The 23,917-nt window shown below is 47.7% G+C and overlaps 3 protein-coding genes and 1 long non-coding RNA gene across 7 annotated transcripts in view; 2 read left to right on the forward strand and 2 right to left on the reverse strand.

Moving 5' to 3' along the window:
- The window catches only part of NPRL3 (NPR3 like, GATOR1 complex subunit), a 40,928-nt gene extending 29,341 nt beyond the window's left edge, over positions 1 to 11,587 (reverse strand). Inside the window, exons 1-4 of one of the 4 annotated variants that reach the window (XM_030284885.4) lie at positions 11,403 to 11,587; positions 9,919 to 9,988; positions 4,973 to 5,011; positions 1,421 to 1,550 (exon numbers count right to left, since the gene is read on the reverse strand). In XM_030284885.4, the coding sequence (XP_030140745.1) occupies positions 1,421 to 1,550; positions 4,973 to 5,011; positions 9,919 to 9,988; positions 11,403 to 11,520 (357 nt within the window). In that variant the 5' untranslated portion in view covers positions 11,521 to 11,587. Of the gene's footprint in view, positions 1 to 1,420; positions 1,551 to 4,602; positions 4,761 to 4,972; positions 5,012 to 9,918; positions 9,989 to 11,402 lie in introns of all 4 variants that reach the window. The other 3 variants (XM_041719077.2, XM_030284886.4, XM_032751106.3) reach the window with 3 other exon arrangements.
- LOC140685061 (uncharacterized) lies at positions 8,384 to 9,912 on the reverse strand. The gene is made up of 2 exons (XR_012058236.1): positions 8,937 to 9,912; positions 8,384 to 8,809 (listed from the first exon to the last, which is right to left on the reverse strand). It is a non-coding gene; the product is annotated as an uncharacterized lncRNA (long non-coding RNA).
- Positions 11,588 to 17,980: 6,393 nt separating the features above from the next.
- HBAP (hemoglobin alpha, subunit pi) lies at positions 17,981 to 19,855 on the forward strand. The gene is given in 3 exon segments (NM_001204245.1): positions 17,981 to 18,075; positions 19,014 to 19,218; positions 19,727 to 19,855. Coding segments are annotated over 3 exon segments (429 nt in total).
- Positions 19,856 to 22,326: 2,471 nt separating this feature from the next.
- On the forward strand, positions 22,327 to 23,236 carry HBAD (hemoglobin alpha, subunit D). Its single transcript, NM_001204242.1, has 3 exons — positions 22,327 to 22,468; positions 22,584 to 22,788; positions 23,057 to 23,236. The coding sequence occupies exons 1-3, from the start codon at positions 22,377 to 22,379 to the stop codon at positions 23,183 to 23,185; spliced, it is 426 nt and encodes a 141-aa protein (NP_001191171.1). The 5' UTR covers positions 22,327 to 22,376; the 3' UTR covers positions 23,186 to 23,236.
- Positions 23,237 to 23,917: the final 681 nt, after the last annotated feature.

The raw sequence follows: 23,917 nt of genomic DNA on the forward strand, positions 1-23,917 counted from the left end.
ATTGGAAAGAATGTACAAAAATAAGTGGTGAAAAAAATGCAAATGCAAATTTTTAACCTCGTTTACAGCACATTTTGGAAGTTGAACCTTTCAGATGAGATTAGCAAAAGAAAGGAAATAGATCTGAGGCAAACAGGTCACTGCTGTCAGAGCCTTGAGGGCATCAAAAGGTCTTAATGGCCCTGGCCAGGACCCCACCAGAGTCTGTGAGCTGGGAGCCCCATTTAAGCTCAGCCCAGGGCCTGGAGCTGTGCTGTGTCCAGGATGGACCTTGGATCTGTGCCTATCTCCTGGATAGACCCTTGGTTAAGTACATCCCACCCTTGCCCTGTCTCCTTCTGCTCCTGGCTGGGGTCCCAGTACAGACCCTGGGCCTGGTTCACCACTTGCCTTGCCTGGGGCTGCTGATGAATTTGCACAGCTTGGGCACACTTGACTCCTGTCTTCCAAGACAGTTTAACCTTTTCAGGACTGAGTCTTGGTGATCCGCCATGACATTTCCTGCAGACCCACAACTGAGTTCCCAAAGTAGCATCTTTTGATGCTTTAGGCCAGCTCCTCACTGGGATTAAAGCAGTCTGGTCCTCTAAATATCATGCAGCAGTTACCAACAAGCTGTTTCCACCTCTAATTATAGGACAGAATTGGCAAGCAGACTTCTTTTTACCCAAAAAAAGGAATGACTTAGCAAATTTGATGAAAAATGAGACCAAAGCAGTTCAGTGACAGGGATCAGTGTTGGATTCAGAAATTACCAAAACCTAGGTCATTCCTACAGTTGATCAGGAAGAAGGAATAGGACAGGGAATATTAGGAACACAGAAGGAGGTGAATTCTTTCCTGGATTTAAGCAGGGCCTTTTACATAGCCCAGGTAGCAAACTGCTCTCATTCTAAGCCCCTAAAACATGGGCCATGGAGGAAGGTCTCAATGCAAAGAGCAGCCTGACTTGGTCCACAAGAAACTTTTAGATCTCTTTCAACATCCTACATATTCCATCTAAGTCTTGTGGATCATCTTCAGCCTCAGGAAAAGTTAAAAGCCAAACAAGGCTGACGCAGCTTTTAGCATTTGTGAAGGTTTTTGGTGGTGTTTTTTTAACTGCCAAACTAATTAGAGGTGCTAAAAGCTAACTTGCAGTAACTAAAATAGTGAGAAACAGCTTTTTGAGTTGGAGTGCCCAGTTTTACTTCTCTTTACTCACACTGCTTCCCTACAGCAACCAGAAGAGTTTCTGTGATCACTGACAGCTCCCTCAGTTTGCTACTCACTCCACTGACCCAGAAGTAAAAGACAGCTTGGAGCATCAGGAAATAAAAGCAGGATCAAAAGCCAGCATGCACATTCTAATTGCAGGTTTCCTCCCTAAAGTCAGGCAGTTTGTGAAGAAGGCAGGACCCAGAGGGGATCTCATACCTACCTGCCCGAGGGCATGCTGGAGCAAGGTGGGATGGCCAACAAAGCGAACATTATCAATCTTCAATTCAAACTTTTTGCCACACATATCTGACTTGGTAGCCAAAATTGTTGCCAGGATGACATCTGAGAACCTTGAAGAGCAGAAACAGAAATTATTACCGTTTTCAAAAAGCACACCCCCAAAATGTTCCTCCAAACACAGAAATATTTAACTCCAAAGTTTTTAAGGTGCTGTAAATTGCGACTAGATTGCTGTACCTGGAGTACCACCAATTATGTAAAATTAAGGACCCCTAAATTACATCCCTCAGATCATTACAATTATAAAACAGGAAGCGTTCACAACAAAGACTGCAGGGTCATGCTCATTTAATTACATGCTCAGCAAAATACATTGAAAAGATTAGATGCAGTTTGCTTAAATATAAAAAGAGCTGGAGTTAGCCATTGCCTGGATTTAGCTGCAGGTTAATGAACTTACTAAGCAACTACATATTGACACAGCCTGTCACTCAAGCACAACAGAGATCTTTAAGCCACCCAGTATGGCAGAGGGGAAGGCAAGAAAGAGCTGATTCAATTAAAAGAAACATGGCCAATGCTTGTCCTTCCTTTCCTAAAGCTCATCAGTGACATTTCAAGTTCCTCATTCAATAGATCTCAGCCTGTGCTCAGCAGCCCACTGGCACCTTCCAAGAGCTGCCTGGCCTCACCTGGGCTTTCTCATTTGATAAATTACATTCATAACAGGCCAGGCCCTTCCCAAAGCCCAGCCATGGGGTTACTGAATTGCTCTGGACTGGTGAGGGCAAGGCAGCAGCTCTGAGATGGGAGGGCAAGTATCCACAAGGGGTCTGCCCTGTGAAACACAGCCAGTGCTGCAAAACCAGCTAAAAATCCCATGTGACAAGGGAGGAATTCCACAACTGCTCTCTCAACATTGGTCTGGTCTCTGCCAAGAGTTGTTTTCCTCAAGGTGTCCCCTGGGACAGTGAAGCCCAAACCCACAGGGAAGAGGGACCTCAGCTGCTAGAGTAAACTTGTTGCTCTAGAATAGAAGCAGTGCAAGGCTTGTTATTAACAAGTTCTCTCCTCATCTGTTTTACAGAACCTCCTACTTGACCTAATGAATTTCAGACCACTTTCTCATGAGAGCTGGTTTTTAAGAATGAAAATGTTTATTTCGTTTTGTGTATTTACACCCAGGGATGTGTGTCCCTGCCAGACCATCCCCCTAGAGCAGGCAGGTATCCCAGATAACCCAGTATCACTCAGACAGGACGGCAGGCATGGGTGTGTACTGTGCTCATCTTATCTCTTGGCCACAAGTGAGCCTTCCATGCCCAGAGAAGCAATTAATGTACCTTAGTCCTGCTTCCCTCTGAGTCATGGAGTACTACAGAAATTAAGACAAATGCACTCAAGGACATGGGGAATTCCTTTTATTTACAAATACTGGAGATGAAGGACCACACAGGTCCAAACTGCCAAAGCCCCAGGTGCTTGTACAAACAGATTCCCTGACCACAGCACGCTGCTTCTGTTTGGTTTATGGAAGGAGCAGCTGTGCACAAACTTCCAAATCCCTGACTGCTCTGCTCCAAACTCCAAGCTAAGGGCAAGCAGAGACTAGCCAGAGACCCTGGGGCCACTGAGCCCATGCTCTTCAACCACTGGGCTGCACAACTTGGGAAGTTTGGGAGCAAAGGGCAAAGCGCTGGAACAGGACCTGGACTGACAGTCCCTGGAGATCACATTCAAAATCACTTTCAAAATAGAAAAAAGTCACCATGACAGCAGTGAGCTTCTCCTCCTCTTTTCACCCTGTTCAGCTGCTCATTAATAGGCTCATTATGGAGCCAGGAAGATGGGAACAGCACTGGATCCAAAAGGAGCATATGTTTTTGGGGGTGAAGGGAGAAGGAGGGCAAACTAGAAAATGTCGTCTTCCTGTTAAGAAATTAGTTCCCCTTCACTCCTCCAGCCTTGGCAAAGGATACCTGGGAGCTGATAAACTGATCATTCTCATAACTTCCACAAGGAATTACACCAGCAGATCTTTCAACAGATAAATGTGGTGCTAAAGGTGGGAATTCAGCAGTTTCCCAGGGGAGCTCTTGACACCAACAGGCCTGTCTGCCCTACCTTGCATATGGCTTTTTGGGGAGGAAAAGATTAAAAGGCTGATTTTGGAAAGTCCTCCGGATCTTCTCACTAGCAGGGTCTTCTCTGTCTGGGAGGGTACTGAATTGCAGTCAGAGGACATGCTCAGGGACAGAATCCCGACACAGGAGCACCTCCTACCACCACAGGCTCTCCCAAGAATCATCTGGACTCCAGTCCTGTTCTCCTCCTCTGACAGCCTGGATTTATAGTTTTGCTGTCTGGAGTTTTTTTAACCCCCAGTGCTCTACATAATTTTGACATTTCTTAGGCCTCAGGTCAATAGGGAAATTGAAGAACAGCAGATGTGTTATTCCCATTACTTCAATTAGTCACCTCATCCTAGAAAATAACACTTCAGTTAGTCACCTCATCCTAGAAAATAACACTTTAAATATTTCAATACACATTTTCCCATCTTGGGGTATGTTAAGATGACTTAAAACACTGACTTTTCAGAGCCCAAGAGTTTGTAAGAAGCAGATTAAGTTTTGCAGTTGGGCAGTAACCCTTCTTTCATGAGATTAGTCTGAGCATTGTGAATTCCAGGGGGAAGCAAACCTCTTCCGTACTAAGGAATTCGGCAGGCAGAAAGAATATACAACAAACAAAAGATTTGTCCAATATATTCTACCACTTCTCTCCAGAGCACAACATAGCAACAGCACACTGAAAAGAACAGGGGAAGATTCAAACATTAATTCATTTTTTCCCCCAAGAATGGATTGTAACTTTTTATATGCCACAGGAATTCAAAGCAAGGTTTTTATAAAGAATTTTCCTTTGAAGTAGTTCAGAACAGGATCTGAGTATGTAGGTGAGGTTTATGTTAAGCAGGGACTAGGGATGCATTAATTTTTTTCCTTCTGGGGCTCTGAGTTAAGCACTTTTCCCTCTATGTGTGTAATCATCCCATTTAGCTGAGTGGGGCACTAAGAACAAGCAACCAGCACAGCTGCTCAGCCCGAGGTCCTCTAAAGAGCTCTCCATCATTACCATGGGATTAAATAGATTACTCACTGATCTGTACTTTCAAGTCACTTCTCTCAGAAAACAATTTGATTTAGGGCTCCTTGTTGGAATAACCACAATGCCAAGGCTATACTTGCTGCATTCCCAGAGCCTCCCAGCTTTTCCCAATTCATAGAAGGGACAGTGCCACATCCATTCTGGATTCCCTACAGGAAGCACAGAAATGTTAGTAGGACCTTGGTAATTATCCTGGCACAAACCTTTAGCAATACATTTCCTACAGACACTGTGATTTAGCATATGATTTTCTCATCATTCAGTGTAAAACAGAAACCAGAAACAAAAGCACAATTAAAAGGATGGTGAGAAAAGAAAGCCATTCTAGACAAAGGTGATTGTTTAGAATGTTTGGTCTTACCCTGAAACCAATTGCTCATCAGTTAGAGGACATTGGTCTCTGAAATGGGAACATGGCCATAAACACAAAACAAAACACAACAAAAGAAAATAAACGAGGCAAGTACACAAAATACAAAAGAGAAAAAAAAGAGATAATATTAAAAACGAGGGTGAACTATTAAGGGTCAAACTCTTGTCAAGGAAATACAACTGTTGAGGGGAGTCAAAAGTTAATGGAAGGTGAATTCCAAGAATATATTGCAGGCTGTTTGACAACATGGAGGAAACAGGCTAAGGTAATTTAGCCCTTGCACTAGCAGTGGCTGCTGCCACGTGTTTTCCCACAGTACACAGCATTTATGGAGCTGATTTCCATGGCACTTTTTAATTCAAGCTTACCTTAAGAGAAACAGAAGAGGTTGCAGCCTAATTTAGAGCAGATTCTACACCTCACTTTCTTTCCTAGACTATTGCTATCATTTCCACCAAAGAACCTCACCAGCAGCCTCAAACGACCCACAGCTCCTCCAAACTGGTTCCAGCACTTCCATACCCACAAGGCTTAGGAAAAGAGGATGCCAAGTGATTATATTTGCAGGATTCTGTGAAGGGCCTGGCACCCCCAGCCAGCACTGCTCCTGCAGGGATCCACACAGCAGGCACAAGGCTGGCCACACTCACAGCACACACATCAAGTCCTTCTCTGCCCTGCTCTGTGCCCCAGGCAATAAGCACAGCTTAGGAAAAGGAGATTGAAAAAGCTTTCAAGGCAAAGAATCCTTAACCCTTCTTTATAACAGGTGTACAGAGCAGGACTGAGTTACCACCTGTATTCATTTTTGTATCAGAAACACCTGTTTCAATTTTAGCATCCAACTGCCACTTTTTCCTCCAATTAAGATTAAAAACTTACTTGTTTCCTGAAACAACTTCATAAATGTACTGGAAAATGAACCTGATATAAGCTTTATAATATCCCACATGAGAAAGGGAAGGCAAACTGAAAACCTCCAAAATTTACTTAATACAAAACACAGCAGATTTCTGCCAGTGACAATGAAGAGAACCTAGAGAACCTAAATGACAAATTGCACAATGGGGTGACATTACAGGAAGGGTGTTTCAAGGAATGGGTGGATGAATGGAAAAGCACAGGCTTACAGAAAGGAAGCCTTTCAGAACAAATACAAGGAACAACACTGCAGTCCAGTGAAAGGGACAGAGGAAACAAATGTTATCACAGGAGAACTACTGTTTGTTAGAAAGGGACATTCAAACCCTTGTTTGTCAGTAACTTGGGGTTTTTATAACAGAAGCATTTGCTAAATTTGCTAAAACTCCTTCAGTTAGTCAGCTCTGCTACTAAAAACACAAAGTCTGCTGTAACATATGTTACTATATGTGCCTCCTCATTAGAATATTTGCTTGCTGGCTATACCACCTTCAGAAAAACTCAAAAAAACTTTTCCAAACCAATTTAACATAGCATTATTTTATGGCTTCAAATGAGTAATTGCCTCATATTTTTTCAGGGGAAAGAAAGAAGATTGGCAGGCATCTCTATGAACATTGGGAGGGGGTGTACTCCTGGTAAAACACTCAGAAACTGAAGGATGTTTTTGAAGAGTGCAAATTATGAAAGGCTGAGAAGAAGCCAACAAAGAGAGACTTGACAAGCAAATTGTTTTGACAGTCACAGTCTTCTGAATACCTTTTTGTTGCATGGCCCCCATCAACACACCTCAAACATTTTTTGCTGCTCAACTTGCTTTCAGCAGGAAGCAAAATATGTATTCTGAGGACCCAAACACAGCTCCAGGGAGCAGAAATTAATACAAGCAAACACACCTCAGTAACCTCGAGGAAGGATTATAATGAATAGGCTGCCATTGTCTATAAAAAACCAAAAAGCATAACAATGACAAGGAAATTGAGCCTAAAATAAAAGAATAAAAGAGAATAAAAGAAATCCAATTATCTATACAAATATGTGACATGGAAATGGAGTTAAAGCACCCAAACTGATCTACTTTTGTTCCTCCTGAGAGCATTAAGAAATACATGCACCTCAACTACTCTAGGAAAGGTCAGTTCCAAAGTAGTTGATCTGGGTGCCAATAGCTCAGGGGAAAAAGCAACAGTAAACATTACCTAGAGCACAATTGGTGCTAGATTACTAATAAATTAAAGACAGCCATCCAGTATAAAAAAGGATGACTCCAACCCTCTTAGGAACTATTGCAGCTACAAGATAAATCTGAAATAACTTTTGTACTGAGCATGCAGTGGGAAAACCTCAACCCTACAACATTATCAAACTTGCCATACACCACCAACTCAACCTAGCAGTCTGCCCACCCCACAGCCTCTCTCTGTGCCACCAAAAACACCTGTGGGTGCTCCTGACATGCAGGGATTGAAAGGAACCTTTGTCCAACTCTTCCTTGACGAAGTCTTCCAAAAATAATACAAAACCACTTCATAGATGACTTTTATTGTGGGCAATTTCAGACAGAAAATCATCACCACCAGAAAACAGACTGTACTTCATGCTGATGAACTCTCTCCATGGTCTGAGTGTCCAGGAAGGGAACTGCAGAAGAAGGATCTTACATGGATGGAGCTGCCACTGAAGGAATGGCTCTCACAAAACCAGTAGCTCCATTCTTGGTCTCTACAACCTGATCTTCAATGGAAACACACAAACTGAAGCAAAAATTCATCATGTTGGGGAGGAAAAAATCAATGATAATATTGGTTTCATGGCTTATGAAAGTTAAACTCCTTTCCTTTCCCAGCTTACAAAGCAAGTGCACCTCCCTCCCTCCCTCCAGGGGATCTGCATTTTTCTGCCTCCACTCTCCCCTTGGAATCTTTTCTATTCCAAGGCACCAACTTCTGTTACTCCTAAAATTGCCTGATACAAATCAAAGTTGGAGCAATCCGTTCCACAGTTTTGAAGATGTCTTTTTCTCTTCTGCTGGAAGAAGCATCTGTGTACTTTAAACTTGCATATTTTTTCCACCTGTACCAGCCAGTGAAAAATATGAACTTTGCCAACAAAAATCCTCTTGTCTAATTTAAATCAACAGCACTCAGTATATCAAGAGAATCAGCATGTTCTTCTACTAGCAGGTACCACTGAAGAGGACACATTTAACTGCTACATCAGTTGTGTGGGTTGCAGGGGACTTTTAAGAGTGATGATTACACGGCTGCTGGGAAAAAGCTTTCAGTAATCAAACTGGAAACAAACACAATTTTAAAGGGTCTCTGAATTTCAGAAAGCAGATGCCCAGCCATATAAGCAGCACCAGCACTGTGCTAGACTCCAATATCCAGCATCTAGAAGAAATAAATTTTCAGAGCAACAGAAATGCTGCTGCTCTTCTATTTCCCTTTTCATATCATGGGAGATACAGACAGATCTGAAAAAATTCTTTTATTAGTAACAAATACCTGACCAGTAGATTAAGCATGAACATTCATGCCCAGTGTTCTGGACATCACTACAATGAAACAATTTAAATATTTGTTTCGTGTAGGTTACACGGCAGCACGTTCAATTTAAAATCTGTTTCAGAAAACACCAGCAGTTTTCTCACCTGACCATCATTTGAAATGATAAAAGCTTTTCCTACATCACTGCAGTAACCACATATTGTCTCACACTAATTCAGCAACACAGGCAACATACCATAAACACAGCCACACATTAAGTGCTTTGTCCAGCCTACCAAAAGGGCAGAGGCAACAAGAATCAGTGTCAGACAGAAGTTGGTATCATTCCAACACCTTCTTAATCTGCCTAGGGAAATTCTAGAGCCAGGGGTTTGAACAGCCACTAACAAAACCCCTGGGATAACCAGCAAATGTGTGCACTGAGCTTTCCTGCTGTCCACAGCCCAGCCTGAAAACCCAACTCAGTTCCCAAACACACAAATGATTTGCTCTGTCCATAGTGCACTCACTGGACACACAACCAAAGGTTGTGTTTGAAGGTTTCAAAGGCATCAGAAGAGGCAGAAGATATAAATTACCTCAAGCAAAATGTGTTTTCATAAGATCCCAGTCCTGGAAAATGAAATTTACTGATGATGTTTACAGTCAAGTGGGTGATTTTAATTTCAGCTAAACCATTCTCTGTCACAAAGTTAACAACATTGCTATCTTTTTTGGGGTGGGAAAGTGATGATTACTTTGTACTCTTATAAGAGAGATGAGCAGCAATTACGTCTTTTTTATTAATACTGGAGATTAAAATACATATCTGCAAGTGAACTATGGGCCAACAGACAAAAAAAGTTTTCTCTCCCAGATTTCTCTCATATTTAGTAGTGATAAATTTAGAACTATGCAGCAGATTTCAAATGTTCAACAAAACTAATTAGAGGGTCCATCCATACATACACACATGCTGAACACCACACTGCCTATTTTCAGTGCATTTGTTACCCTCTGATTTCCTGTACTTAAAAAACTCTCTTCAAGTCTCAGTTTCCTTTTGAGCCACTGTGTCACTCCACTGACACAACAGCAGCTCTGTCTTGAGAAACAAAATTAGTTATTCATTAGTGCACAGCAATTCCATGAGACTATTACATGAGCTAGGGAAGAAGTTGAGGCAACTGAAAAATATATCTAGTTAGGAGTAGGCAGGTAAAGAAAAGTGGGATTTTGCCAAAGGATTAATACTCCTAGTTTTGCAAGGGTAATATTGCCTTTCTAACGAGCACAGAATAGCTGACCTTGCCCAGAAAACAAGAGATGCAGCAGCACTGCCTCGTGAGACAGTCCTCTTTACTAAGCACTAAGTTGGTCACAACTTGATATTAAAGCATTTTCTGCCAGGTTGTCTTCTGTACAGTCCAAGAGAATGTGCCTAAGAACTAGGAGGCAAGAGAGCAGGAGGCTGTCTCTCCTCCATGTCAACCTCTTTGGCAGAAGAAATGTCTTCCCTCCTACCTGGAGTCCCCATCTTGATCTTCTGTGGTGTCACCAGAGCCATTCACAGCATATCGACTCCTTGGCTTGTCTGAAACAAAGAATAAAGATAAATTTACCCAGGAACAATCTGCTTAATGTGTGTTTGTATGTTTTTCTATTCTCACCCAAAAGAACACAAAAAAAGGAGAAAAATTTCAACCTACAGGGGATGAAGAGGAGAACGTGAAACATGCACAGAAGCTGATACAGGTAACAGTTTGCAGTTCAAGAGTGGAAAGTAAAAGTCTGACCAATGCTATTTCCCAAATCACAGAGCTCCATCACCCTGCACCACCTTTAGGCCCTGCACTGATACTGGTCCCAGTCCAGCCACAGGCACTGTTCCAAATCACAAAGTAAGAGGTGCAAGCAGTGCTGGCACCTGAATAGCCCCATGCTCCTGTTTTCCATGAGAAATTAAACCCCCTCAAGCACATTATTCAAGACCACAGACTAAAGTTTCATGGTTCCTACCCATTACTGGTTAAAGCTTATAGTGTTTACCAAATCCATTCCTCCAAATCAGTGCCATCCTTATTCTGTCCCCTCCTTCCCCTGCAGCTCCCAAACCCCATGGGATTCACCTTCCTGGGGACAGAGGTGAGGTACCAGGTGGATAGTGACACCTGGCACTAATGTGGTTCAATTGAGGGATTCAAGGAGTCCCAGGGCACCTGGGGGGAGTGAGGGCACCTGCAGGGCAAGGGCTGAGAGGTGCAGGGTCCCATGGGGAGCTTGTCATGGACAAGGGGAGTGAGGGGAGCCACGTACCCACAGACAGTGTGAGGGGTGTGTGTGAGGGGATGACAGATACCCACAGACAGTGTGAGGGGATGACAGATACCCACAGACAGTGTGAGGGGTGTGTGTGAGGGGATGACAGATACCCACAGACAGTGTGAGGGGTGTGTGTGAGGGGATGACAGATACCCACAGACAGTGTGAGGGGATGACAGATACACACTGAGTGTGAGTGGTATGTGTGGGGTGGATGACAGGTACCCACAGAGTGTTAGGGGTATGTGGGGGGATGACAGGTACCCACCCACAGGTGTGATGGGTGTGTGTGAGGGGATGACAGATACCCACAGAGAGTGAGGGGTATGTGGGGGATGACAGATACCTACAGAGTATGACAAGTGTGTGTGAGGGATGACAGATACCCACAGACAGTGTGAGGGGTGCGGACTGCCAGGTGAGGGGTGCCAGGCCCCCATGGACAGTGTGAAGGATGTGATGGGGGGTTCCGGCCCCCCACGGGAGGTGTGAGGGGTCCGTGTGAGGTACCAGCCCCCCACGGGAGGTGTGAGGGGTCCGTGTGAGGTACCAGCCCCCCACGGGAGGTGTGAGGGGTCCGTGTGAGGTACCAGCCCCCCACGGGAGGTGTGAGGGGTCCGTGTGAGGTACCAGCCCCCCACGGGAGGATGCCAGGCCCAGCCGCAGCTCCCGGCGGCCGCACTTACTGTCCTGCGCGGCGGGGTGCTCGGCGCCGCGCTGGAACGGGAAGCGGAACAGCAGCTTGTTGCCGCGGCTGCCGGAGCTCACCAGGATCACGCTGATGGGGCTGGTGCTCTCGCCCATGCCGGCTCGGCTTCCCGCAGGAAGGGCCCGGCCGCTCCGCTTTCCGCTTCCGCCGGCGCTCGGTGCGGCCGCCGCTGCCGGTACCGGCGGGGCTGCGCCCGGGGCCGCCTCTGCCCGTGCGGGGCTGCCCCTCCACCCACGGCCGGTCCAGTGCAGCCCAGTGTCCCGGTTCTGACCAGCACCTCGTACCCCCATGGCCCCAGTTCTGACCAGCATCTCGTACCCCCATGGCCGCGGTTCTGACCAGCATCTCGTACCCCCAGTGCCCCGGTTCTGACCAGCACCTCGTACCCCCAGTGCCCCGGTTCTGACCAGCATCTCGTACCCCCATGGCCCCGGTTCTGACCAGCATCTCGTACCCCCATGGCCCCGGTTCTGACCAGCACCTCGTACCCCCAGTGCCCCGGTTCTGACCAGCATCTCGTACCCCCAGTGCCCCGGTTCTGACCAGCATCTCGTACCCCCAGTGCCCCGGTTCTGACCAGCATCTCGTACCTCCGTGACCCCAGTTCTGACCAGCACCTCGTACCCACATGGCCCCAGTTCTGACCAGCATCTCGTACTCCCATGGCCCCGGTTCTGACCAGCATCTCAAACCTCTATGGCCCCTGTATAACCCTCCGTGGTTCCCTGTATAACCTAGTGCCTGCAGTTCAGACCGGCACCTCACACACAGCCCCATCCCCAGTACAGCCCAGTATTCCCAGTTCTGAACATCACCTCCTACCCCATGGCCCCATGCCCAGTACAGCCCAATATTCCCAGTTCCGACCAGCACCTCACACACAGCCCCATCCCCAGTACAGGCAAGTGCCCCCAGTTCTGGAGAGCACCTCAAGCCTGCACAGCTTGTTCCCAGTACAGCCCAGTGCTCCCAGTTCATACCAGCGCCTCACCCACAGCCACATCCCCAGGTTATGTCCAGCACCTCACACACAGCTCCGTTCCCAGTACAGCCCAGTGCTCCCAGTTCATACCAGCACCACATCCCCAGGTTATGTCCAGCACCCCACACACAGCTCCATTCCCAGTACAGCCCAGTGCCCCCAGTTCAGACCAGCACCTGACACCTAATTTCTCTCAACCATCCCAGTGTCCCATGGACACCACTCAGTGTTCCAGGTACTCCCAGTTTATCCCAGTGCCTCACATGCCTGCAGCCAGCACCCTCCAGCTCAGCCCAGTGCCCCCAGCATGGCCCAGCACCCCCAGTTCAGCCCTGTACCCAGACAGTGCATGGTGGCCCCAGCCCTGGATCCCTCCACAGGGGCTGCTGGATCCTGGACCACCCAATGCTGTTATTTGGCCACTGTGGGTCATTTGTGGGCTTTCAGACAGTTCAGCCATTAACTCCAGAGCTTTCCTGAGAGCTGGTAACAAAGACCAGCGAGGACTCATCATGTCCCCCATGCCTAGACCCCGCCAGGTTATCATCCTCATGGAAAGGGTGGACAGGCACTGGACCTGGCCAGGGCAGTGGTGGAATCACAATCCCTGAAAGTATTCAAAAAACATGCAGATGTGGCATTTTGGGACATGGTTTAGTGGTGGGCTTAACAGTGCTGATTTAACCTAATACCTTGGAGTGTGTCTGGGAATAGGAATTTTTCTGAGTTCAGTCTGCCATGACTCTTCTCATTACACTTTCCCTGCTTTTTTTTTCCACATCAGCAACTTTCTAATAGCAACAGGGAAAGAAGAGCTCCATAAAACATTATTAAACAAGGAAGCTCATTGGTGATTAGAGTGGGAATGGAGATAAAGGAACACTTGCCTGCTGCAATGCCTCTTTGGGACATTTCAAACAGTTTTTTGAAATAACATTTCTGCAATTCTGGAGCTAAATACACATGTGACACACCCTGAGCAGAAGGCTAAATTAATTGGGAGAACAAAGGTAATTTGTTGTGGGTTGGAATGAGGCCGTGGATGCTTTTTCCCTAGTGGGAGAGGAACTGATGATCTCTCCTGGGTTTTCTATGGGCAAAAGACAGGATGCAGGAGCTTAATGTGCATCTCCACCCTCCCTGTGCCAGCCTGGGTGCCACTGAGAGTGGATTCACTGGTGGAGAATCCCTCTGTCTTCCCTTGCAGTCCCTCTCCATTCTTCCACCATCTGGCAGTAGATTGTTTCCATCAGAGCTGCCAAATCCAGTGTGTCCATATTGCAGATGAATAATTGCAGAGGTTTCTCCAACCTTAACAATTCTGTGACACCAGAGTGTCTGCAGGGGGGCAGCTGTGGAGGTCAGACCTGTGAGCTCCACATGCTCATGTTCACTTCACAGCTCTGCTTTTGGTTCCTGTGCTTTTACTCCTGCCTCTGGATTAGGAAGGGTGGCATTACTCCCCTGGCAGCAGTCTTGGTGCCTTCATATTTTTTTTTTTTTGTGTTTAATCGAGATCAGAAGTTATCAGCAATTATATTTGAGGATGCCCTGGGGTTTTATGCAAATTCTTCTATATTTCATTGCATTCCTTAGATGCTAGGACACTGAGATATCTCCACTCTGGGTTTTGCTCTGCAGTCCCCCCAGGGACAGGACAGAGGTGGGTGGCTGAAGAGGGAGATGAGCAGCCCCAGCAGGGTGTAATCTGCAGGGCCATTCTGCACAAGGCCAGCGATAACAACTGAGCAAGAGAAGGCAATGCTGAGGGGAGAGAGTTGTCCTGGGGTGATTAAAGACCAGTCGTGTTATCACAGCAGAGCACTCCTTGTACACCAGCACTGGGCTGTCATGTTAAAATTTCAGTGTGCTTGCTTCAAAATATAATTTTATTTTCTTAAATAATGAATTATAGGCCTATCTGTCTTTCCCAGCTCCTGCACATTTAGTTGTAGTTAGCCTTGTCATTTAAAGCAATGATTGCAAGTTCTTCAAGCCCCGGTAGGAAATTAAAGAGTAAAGCCAAGATTTAGACTCCACTTTCCAGACTTTCAAAATGCAATATGCCTCAAATATTTCAGAGTTAGAGCAGATATATGTCCTCCCTTATTCACAGCATTCTCCTTGAGGGGAAGACAATTCCTGTGGATAATACAGGCCCATGGGGAAAGTTGTCCTTGATCTCACAGTGATGCCATTCAACTGGATTTACAACCAGGGCTGTTGGAAATTAAAATCCCACTTTTACAATTAGCTAACAGGTCTGTTGCTTGCTTTTGCTGTTTAAAATGAGAAACTCTGGTAGCCGGCTTTTGGAACAGATTTTAGATTTTAAAATACCTACATCAATTAAAAAAAAAAAATCCCCTTTGGTGATTCTCTGACAAAGATTCATGACATGCCCAAGGGTGGACATTCTGCAGTGGAGCTGTGGATCATCATCAGAAGCAGCAGCAAGGGAGGAAGGCAGGGTTGGTGGGGCTTCCCAGAGGACGTCTTCTCTACTGGTCCTGTGACACAGAAGCAGCAGCAATCAGGTTGTCCAGTTCTTTGCATTGCTGAGGCCAGGACCCCCTTGTCTCACTACCCCATGGGTAGCTGCAGCACTGTAAGGAGGAATTTGGCTGAAAGGTTCATGCAAAACTGAGCCATTTTCCATGTCACGTTGTGTTGAGGATCAGACTTCTCCCACCGTGTTTGTTCCTGAGGAGTTCCCACAACAATCCCCAGCACAGCTCTGATCCTGAGTGAGCAATGAGCTCCTTCTAACAAACCACTGTCACCTTTCGGCTGCTGTGGCTTTTCAGATAGTGCAGGAGTAACTCTCAGAAAAGCAATTCAAATTCCATAATGATTTCAGTGATGATGAATCCTCCTGTGCAGACATCACTCTGTGCACTCACAAACCTTAATCCTGCAGTCACAGAGGAGCAATGCCCAGGTTACACAGGAGAGGAAGGAGTCCTGATGGTCTGTGCCTTATCCCTGTGTTTATCTGGGTCACAGCTTGGTTGAGTAACCCCTGATTAAAAGCACTCTCACTGAGGAGAGCTTGGAGCACTGCCATGCAACAGGACGTGTAAGAGGCAGCACTTTGGGGAGGAGACAAAAACATTATGTAAATGGATATTTCACAACAGCATCTATATTTTCAAAGTAAATTTTCTGTGGGAAAACTGCAAGTTTTGGAAATGTGTGTAGCAAGGGATGATGAATACAGCCTTTCTTGGTACTGCCATCCATTTAATTTGTGTAAATTGAATACCATGTTGTCCATGCCCTGGCTCTGCCTGTGTTATCAGTGGTATTTTGAAATGGAGACTGCACTGCTCTGCATCAGTGTAGCCAGAGTGAGCTCTGGGTTTTCAGGGGGTATGTATGGCAGTATCAAAGGGAAGGTATACAAATAGCCCTCTGATAATATTCCCTGTGGTAAAACAATTGTCCTCCTTGTGTCTCAGGTGAGTCTGCTTTCATATGCCCTCTTAAAGTGAGTGAATTACCCAACCACCCAGCCCTTGGTCAGGAGGACTGAGGAGGAGCTGTGGCACTGAACACAATCTGAAATTAAATCCCAGAGGAGTTGTTGGCCTCCACAGAGGGGATGATAATTCAAGATCCATAAACCCAGCCAGGCTTGCAGACTCAGAGGCCCAAGTGCTTTGTGCCTGCCTTTTGGGAAAGCCCAAGGTTTATTCTAGTTTGTGTGACAGATGACATGCAGAGAAGCTTAAATTAGAGCCCAGTGCAGAGTATAAGGGGTGGCTCAGAGTCCTTCTGCAAGTGCCACTTGCCTCAGCAAAGAGGGGACACCAGAGGATACAGAAGTTACCGTCTGACCCCATCCCTGGTTCTGACCCTACCACTGGTTCATTCCCACCCAAGCCCAGGATGCAGTGGCAGAGGCACAGCCCCAGGAAAGTGGTGTCTTTTTTTTTGTGGATCAACTCCTCCAGGCTGTGGAGTCTACCCAGAGAGGAGAGACCAATGCCCATGTGAGAGCACGGAAGAGATCCCTGCCATACACACACGCACGGGTGCCACCTCAAACCCAGCAGCTCTCCAGCAGCACAGCACATCTCCTGTGGCTCCTGAGGGGCTGCAAGGCCAGGGCACATCCTGTGGGACACCTGTGCTTCAGTACAGGTGTCCATAGGCTGCACATGCCCCAATCCATGCACCACCAAGGATCATGAGATCCCTAGAAGGGCTTTCCCTGTAGGAGGATGACCATGGCTGGGGAACACCCTCTGTGGCAGTGGGTAGTGCTGCTGTGAAATGCAGACACATCTCTGCCTGAGACACCCCAACCTTCTCCACACAAGTGTGCAGGGCTGCTTGGGCAGAGGATGTTATCTGACCCCTCTGACTGTACCAGCCAGGGCTCTGTGCACAGCTGCCAGCTCTCAGTGGTGATGGCTGAGGCTGCTGTAGTTTATCAGTGTGGCAAAGATTTACCTCTGCTTTATCTGCTGGCAGGATATTTACTCCCAGAGGTTCTGCAGCAACCATCTCCAGTAGGGTATTTCTTTGACACATTTACCTGTGATTACAGACCTGTGCTGTTCTTCATTTTGCTCGTTCAGTCCTTCACCCACCCAGGGCCCATGCGCTGATGGTACCAGCCATCTGCTGTAGGACCAGGAACTCTTGTGCATGTGCAGCACATAGCACAACACAGCCAGCACTAACAGGAGTGCTGAGGGCTATTTCAAGTACAGGGAACAACTAACAGTAAGATCATACACTTAGAAATCAAAGATGTGCAGTCTGAGGATTTTAAAGAAAGAAATCTGACTGGGCTTTCTCTCACACACACTTTTTTCTAGTACCATACTCAATTTCACAAACTCTGTATTCCTGTATTCAAAGTAATCCTTACTGCCAGTACTGTCACAGGCAGCAATTGTGAGTCCCTAATTCTTTGCAAGAGTCTGGCAAAGTGAAGTCCTGAAGCAAATGGCAGAATCTGCACTTACTCTTAAAAAGTCAGAATTTCATTTCTCCTCTGAACTGCACTGCAGATCTCCCAGCCTGTCCCTACCACTACCTACAAACTATTTTATGTGAAATATTGCACATGGTGCAGCCACATATACTGGAAGTGGCTGGGTCAGAAAGGCTCAGAGTCTTGTGTTCACATCTGTGAACCAAGGGAGGAAATGCAGATTCCTCTCCAGGCTCCTTAGCGCGCTGCAGCCCACACGCTCCTCAGCTTAGACATGTGTCCTAATGCTTCATCACTGGACTTTTGCAGCATTATCTCTCTGTTCATGTAGCAATATGTGTCCAGACAATTTCTCTGGACCACACAGCTGTTAGGTGAAGAAGCAAGAAGCTGATAAGGCCAGCAGGCAAGGAGGACAGTGTGCTGACCCTTGCCAGTGTAGCCATGGCTTCTCAGGAGATAAGTGTCCCCCACTCCACAGCGGGCCTCTGGAGTGACCAATGAGTGTGGACAGGCACCAAGCTCTGCTCCCCCCTTCCCCTTTATAACCAGGGCTGCCAGGTGGTGAGTCCAAACCTGCTCTGAGCTGTCACTGCAAGGGGACAGAGCCAGCACCTCCTGCACAATGACGCTGACCCAAGCCGAGAAAGCCGCCGTGGTCACCATCTGGGCCAAGGTGGCCACCCAAGCCGATGCCATCGGGGCAGAATCCCTGGAGAGGTAAGGCTCCAGCAGGCCTCCAAAGAGGGCTTTGCTATTTGGGATGCATCCCATGTAGAACTTGGGTGAGTGAGAGCAGGCTGGGACCAGGGAGACTTGATGAAGAGTTGTGCTGCTTGATATGTAATCTCCAGGAGTTATAGCTGTGCTACTAAGTGCTTCACAATCTGGCAGTAAAGCATGCTTTTTTAAAACAATTTAATAGGGTTTTTTTTCTTCTTATAGCCATACAGAAGAATTCATAGCCAGAAGCACTGGTGAGGAATTCAAAGTCATTCATATTTAGTGTCCTAAACACCATTATCCCTGTTAGGGAATAAACTTTAAGTGGTTTATGGTACAAGTGATGCACTTTCTCTTGCAGTTTTTATGCATTAAGAGAATAGCTGTCCACTAAACTCACTGGATGCTCAGGTTTCATTGTTCCAGTTGTTAAGTAACAAACTGTTAGGAAACAAGACAGCTGGACCCCCTGCATGAAGAATGGCACAGTAATTCAAAGTCCATACCAATTAAAAAAGCCGGTATAAAAGGATCTGGAAATTATCAGAAATTCTGATGTTATTCAAAGTGACTTAAATCCTATTTACAGCTCTATATATAGTATTGGGATCCTCCTTTCAGGATTCTGAGTACCATTCATATCAATTGTGGTTTGTTAATTTTTGTTTGAAGGTCCAGGAAACTTGGTTATAATATAATACAGGAAGTTTGGTGACAAGACGGGGCTTTTATTTATTAAAAGCAAAACCAAACAAAACCAAACCCAAGGCTACACTAAGTTTTAAATAATTTTTAACACTTAATTCTTCTCTAGTACATACAGATAAACCTGCTGTCTAATCTGCATGTGCTGCAGGTTTACACTGCACTTTTCTGCGGTTTTACCACCTCATATCATTTCTACTGCTGACCCTCTTCCTCATGTTCTCATCCAGGCTTTTCTTGAGCTACCCCCAGACAAAAACCTACTTCCCTCACTTCGATCTGAGCCAAGGCTCAGCTCAGCTCCGTGGGCACGGCTCCAAGGTCATGAGTGCCATCGGGGAAGCTGTGAAGAACATTGATGACATCCGAAGGGCTTTGGCCAAGCTCAGTGAGCTGCATGCTTACATCCTCAGGGTGGACCCCGTGAACTTCAAGGTGAGTGAGCACAGAGACTTTCAGGGGTGGAAACTCCCATCACAAAATTAGAGACCATAAGTCTCTAATGGCAGCTTGATCCCTGACTATGCTGCACAGCCGGTTTCTCATATGATTTTCAACCTGAGATAGGGTCTTTTAATGGAAGTTCTGGCCCAGTGCAGGCAAAGAACTCCTGTGGTTTGTGTTAGACAGACTCAAATCTTTGCTGGTTTTGCTGTAATTCACAATGAATCTGCCTCACACATCAAGCTACTTCACCTGTCTGGAGCAAAGTTTTAATAAATTATAAACAGTCACATTTTGTTGCACTTGAGGAAGGGGCACATAGAAGAGGGAGTGGGATCAGGCAGTGCCTTTTGTCCTAAACAAAAGACAACTGTACTTCTTCACTCCCATCTCAGGCAGCAGCCTGAGTTGGGACATGTACTTGTCATCCCCGAGCACACTGGGCCCAAGGTTCACTGGGTACTCATTGTGATGGATTTCATGCTGCTTTCCCTTACAGCTGCTTTCCCACTGTATCCTGTGCTCCGTGGCTGCCCACTATCCCCATGACTTCACCCCAGAAGTTCATGCAGCGTGGGACAAGTTCCTGTCCAGTGTTTCCTCTGTTCTGACGGAGAAGTACAGATAAATGACCTCAGAGGGTGAGGGAGGTCCATCCACAGCCCAGCCCTGCCGCCAGGCTCTGGGATATCACCCCTTCCTGGGCAGCTCTTTAAATCCCTGCTGCAGGGCCTCGGTCATCTGCAAAACACAATAAATAATTCAAATGTGAGCTATGGTCTCTGTGCTTTCCTCTCTATGTGTTCTGCCCACACCTGATTGTTCGGGCGGGGGTGTTCTGAAATGTCTACACAATATGGAGGGGGTTTATAAAAAGTTAAAGTTTATAAACTTTATAAACTCATGTACTAATTCATATACTAATGAACTCATACTAATTCATGTGCCAAGTCAGTGGGGATAACATAACATTCAGTGGGAGCAACATAGCATTGAGCAGAAGCCCAAAATGGGCTGGAGCCCTGTGACTGCAGCTGCTCACCAAGGTATATCCACCACAGTCTGTCTCCAGGCTGACCAGGAAAGAATCTTTCACCCCGCTGGGACATTGAATGGACCCAGGCTTTTTGCTTGACCTATCCAAAACCCATCCCAGCCTGTTGGGAACCAAACCTGCACTGCAATGCAGGGCATTGTCCTCTCGTGCCTCTCTCCATAGGGTATGGATGGGGTATCTGATGTGTTTCTTCTGTGAGTTAACTCCGCTGTGCAGCCACTGTGCCCCAGCTCCCACTCACCTCCCCCCTGCAATGGGTTGAAGTGAAGGGCAAAGGAAAATAAAAGCAAGAAAAATTGGGGGTCAAGATCAAACAAACAAACAGAAATAATTGTTTAGTAAGTGAAGATTATGTGGAGGCGCAGGGAAGAAAACAAAACATGGGATGCAAAGGCAATCCCTCACCACATCCCATAGGCAGGGTGATGTTCAGCCAGTTCATGAGCAAAAACCATAAATAATCCCCCTAAAATTCCCTCAGACCCCTTCTTTTCCCTTTGATTGCTGAGCATGGTATTATATGGTATGAAATACCTTTTTGATTAGTTGGGCCTATCTGCCTGGCTGTGTCCTCTCCCAGCACCTCAAAATCTATTCCCTGGGTGGGGGCAGAGTGAGAAGCAGAGACAGTCTTGACGCTGTGCAAATGCTGCTCAACTAAATCTGGAACACCAGCCTTTTACTGGGGCGGTTTGGCCAAAATCCTGAAGCACAGGACCATGTCAGCTCCTGTCTCAGACTTTTGGCATGAAACAGTGGGTGCAAAGCCTTCAGCCTGCTCTGATGGCCAGCCTGAGCCAGCACTGCAAGTGGCAGTCCTTGTCTCACCCCTGGAATTTAGGGACAGTGTTTGGACAAGGGGGAGACAGGTGATGTGGAAGCTCTCAGGCCACCAAATGACTCTAAACATGTCACCAGAGCAGCTTTTAAAGCATTCTTCATCCATGGATGTCAGGTAACCTGGAGGTTTAAATCCATGACTTATGTGCTAGGTCAGCAACTGGCGTGCCCCTTACCCCATACTTTTACCAACTCCTTCCTGCAGAGGCTGAGAGAAGGATCTGAGAGTCAGAGGAAACGGCCTCAAGTTGTGCCAGGAGAGGCTTAGGTTGGATATTAGGAAAAAATTCCTCACTGAAAGCCTTGTCAGGCACTGGCACAGACTGTCCAGGGCAGTGGTGGAGTCCCTGTCCCTGGAGGGATTTAGCAGATGTCTAGTTGTGGCTCCTGGGGACCTGGCTTAGTGTTGGCCTTGGCAGTGCTGGGGGAATGGTTGGGCCCGATGATCCTAGACACCCTTTCCAACATTAATAATTTGATTATTCTAAAATTCTGTTCTTGTATGACCAGCCATCATGTGCCCTGTGGGATTTCCCAGCATTTATAGGGAGAGGCAGGAACACACATTGGGGTGGGAAGAAGGGAAGGAGTCCAGGACTGACAAGCATCACAGGATGGACTTTGGGAAGACTGTCCAGGCAGGGAACAACCTCCTTTTTGGGTTCACGGTCTTCCCAAAGTCCATCCTGTGATGCTTGTCAGGCAATCCCTGCCTGGATTTCTCTGGGAGGGCTTGTCCATGGCTCCTACTCAGGGGCCATGGGGCCTCTTGGGGCAGAGAGGAGCTGGATGTGCCAAAGTCTGGAGGGGACATGGGACACTTGTGAGACCTACCTCAACACCCTCAGAGCCAAGGGGGATCCTGGCCCATCTGTGGAGAATGATGGATCACCACAGCAGGTTTGAGGACATGCCAGCCAGGCTGGACAAGGCTGTGGCACTCGTGGGACATGCCTGGGGCTGCTGCTGTCCGTGGGACAGCCTGGTAAGTTGCTGCCCCCTGCTCCATTCTGGTGTTGGGCTGGTGCAGTGGGGCAGGAGAGGCAGCTGGGCCCCACAGGGGCCTCCTTAGGGCAGGGCCCCCCAAGGCATTCGGGGCCCCCAAGGCAGTGCCGCAGCCGCTCCCAGGGCCCGGCCACCCCCTGGTCCCTCAGTGTGATAAGATAAGGCTGGGAGGAGGTGCCAGCAGCTTTAAGAGCTGTCCCTGCGGTGCTGCTGCCACCAACCCCTGCCCACTCTTCCAGCCGCCACCATGCTGACCGGCGAGGACAAGAAGCTGCTCCAGCAGACCTGGGGAAAGTTGGGTGGCGCCGAGGAGGAAGTCGGAGCCGATGCCCTGTGGAGGTACAGGCCTGGGGACCCCATGGGAGAGGGGGATGAGGGGGTGGGAGCCCCACGGAGGGGCCACTGTGGTGGGTCCCGCTGGGGTCAACACCTTTTGACTGTCCCACTCTTCCAGGATGTTCCACTCCTACCCCCCAACCAAGACCTACTTCCCTCACTTCGACATGTCACAAGGCTCTGACCAGGTCCGTGGCCATGGCAAGAAAGTGATGGCTGCCCTGAGCAATGCCGTCAAGAACTTGGACAACCTCAGCCAGGCTCTGTCTGAGCTCAGCAACCTGCACGCCTACAACCTGCGTGTGGACCCCGTCAACTTCAAGGCAGGCAGGGGATGGGGATGGGGAATGGGGACGGAGTTTGAGGATAGGGATCGGAATGGAGGGACAGGGAGCAGGGAATGAGGAATGGAGACTGAGGGGCAGGGAATGGGGGACAGAGATCTGGATGGGAGCCAGGGGATGGAGGACAGGGGATGGAGGAGGGGGATCAGGGTGGACAGCAGGGGATGGGGCACAGGGGGTGTGGGACAGGGACGGGATGGGGAATGAGGGCTGGAGTGGCAGTGCTAAGCCCTGTTTTCCCTTGCAGTTCCTGTCGCAGTGCTTGCAGGTGACTCTGGCTACCCGCCTGGGTAAGGAGTACAGCCCCGAGGTGCACTCTGCTGTCGACAAGTTCATGTCGGCCGTGGCCAGCGTGCTGGCTGAGAAGTACAGATGAGCTGTCAGCCGTGCCGATGTACCATCAATAAAAAAAGAGTCTTTTGCTGCAGCAACGTGTCTGTTTGCGCCAAGGCTGGGGGCTGGGGCGGGCTGGACTGTGGCAGAGTTCCTGCTGGAGGGAGGGGGCTGCGCTGTGAGAATGCAGTACAGGAAGGGCAGCACAAGCCCTGGGCTCCCTGGGTGTCCCTCAGGGTCCTGCTTGCTTCCAACCCTCCCCAGAACAGGATGCAGCTGATGGCAGGGCCCAGGGAATGAAGCTGTGCTTGCATCCCTCCAGGGAGCCGGGCGAAGGCTGCGCCAAGACAAACGTGATCCTTGCATTCCCCTGAAGTATTTCTGGGGGGTGATGGGGGTGCAGGATAAATCCTGCCTGTCACCATCTATTAAGATGGCTTTTTAAGACTTTATTAGGAGTGCTGCAGGTGCTCAGTGCTTGCATGAGCTCCAGAAGCAATCTGAGAATTCATGGAGTGAAAAGTCCACCGCAGACCATTAAGCACAAAGACTGTTTAGAGACTCAAGCTCCTGAACCACAAATCCCAGTCAATTGCCAGGGAAGAACCTCCACACCTGCCCCAGGTGTCTGCTCTTCCCTTGGGATCCAGGCAGGGTGGGGATGGGATGGGCAAATCTGCAGTCCAGTATAGGGACACTGGTTTCAGGACTTTGGAGCCTGAATTTTAAAAGAATCAGTGATCACAGGTGGCAGGCTATGAGATACTAAACTAGC

The sequence above is a fragment of the Taeniopygia guttata genome, chromosome 14 (assembly GCF_048771995.1).
Source record: "Taeniopygia guttata chromosome 14, bTaeGut7.mat, whole genome shotgun sequence".
Lineage (NCBI taxonomy): Eukaryota > Metazoa > Chordata > Aves > Passeriformes > Estrildidae > Taeniopygia > Taeniopygia guttata.

Excerpts from the sequence above, each read along its gene's own strand:
- HBAD (NM_001204242.1), top strand. The coding sequence starts at position 22,377 with ATGCTGACCGGCGAGGACAAGAAGCTGCTCCAGCAGACCTGGGGAAAG. Across the intron at positions 22,469-22,583 it reads GGAGCCGATGCCCTGTGGAG|GATGTTCCACTCCTACCCCC; the intron begins GTACAGGCCTGG and ends CCACTCTTCCAG. Across the intron at positions 22,789-23,056 it reads TGGACCCCGTCAACTTCAAG|TTCCTGTCGCAGTGCTTGCA; the intron begins GCAGGCAGGGGA and ends TTTCCCTTGCAG.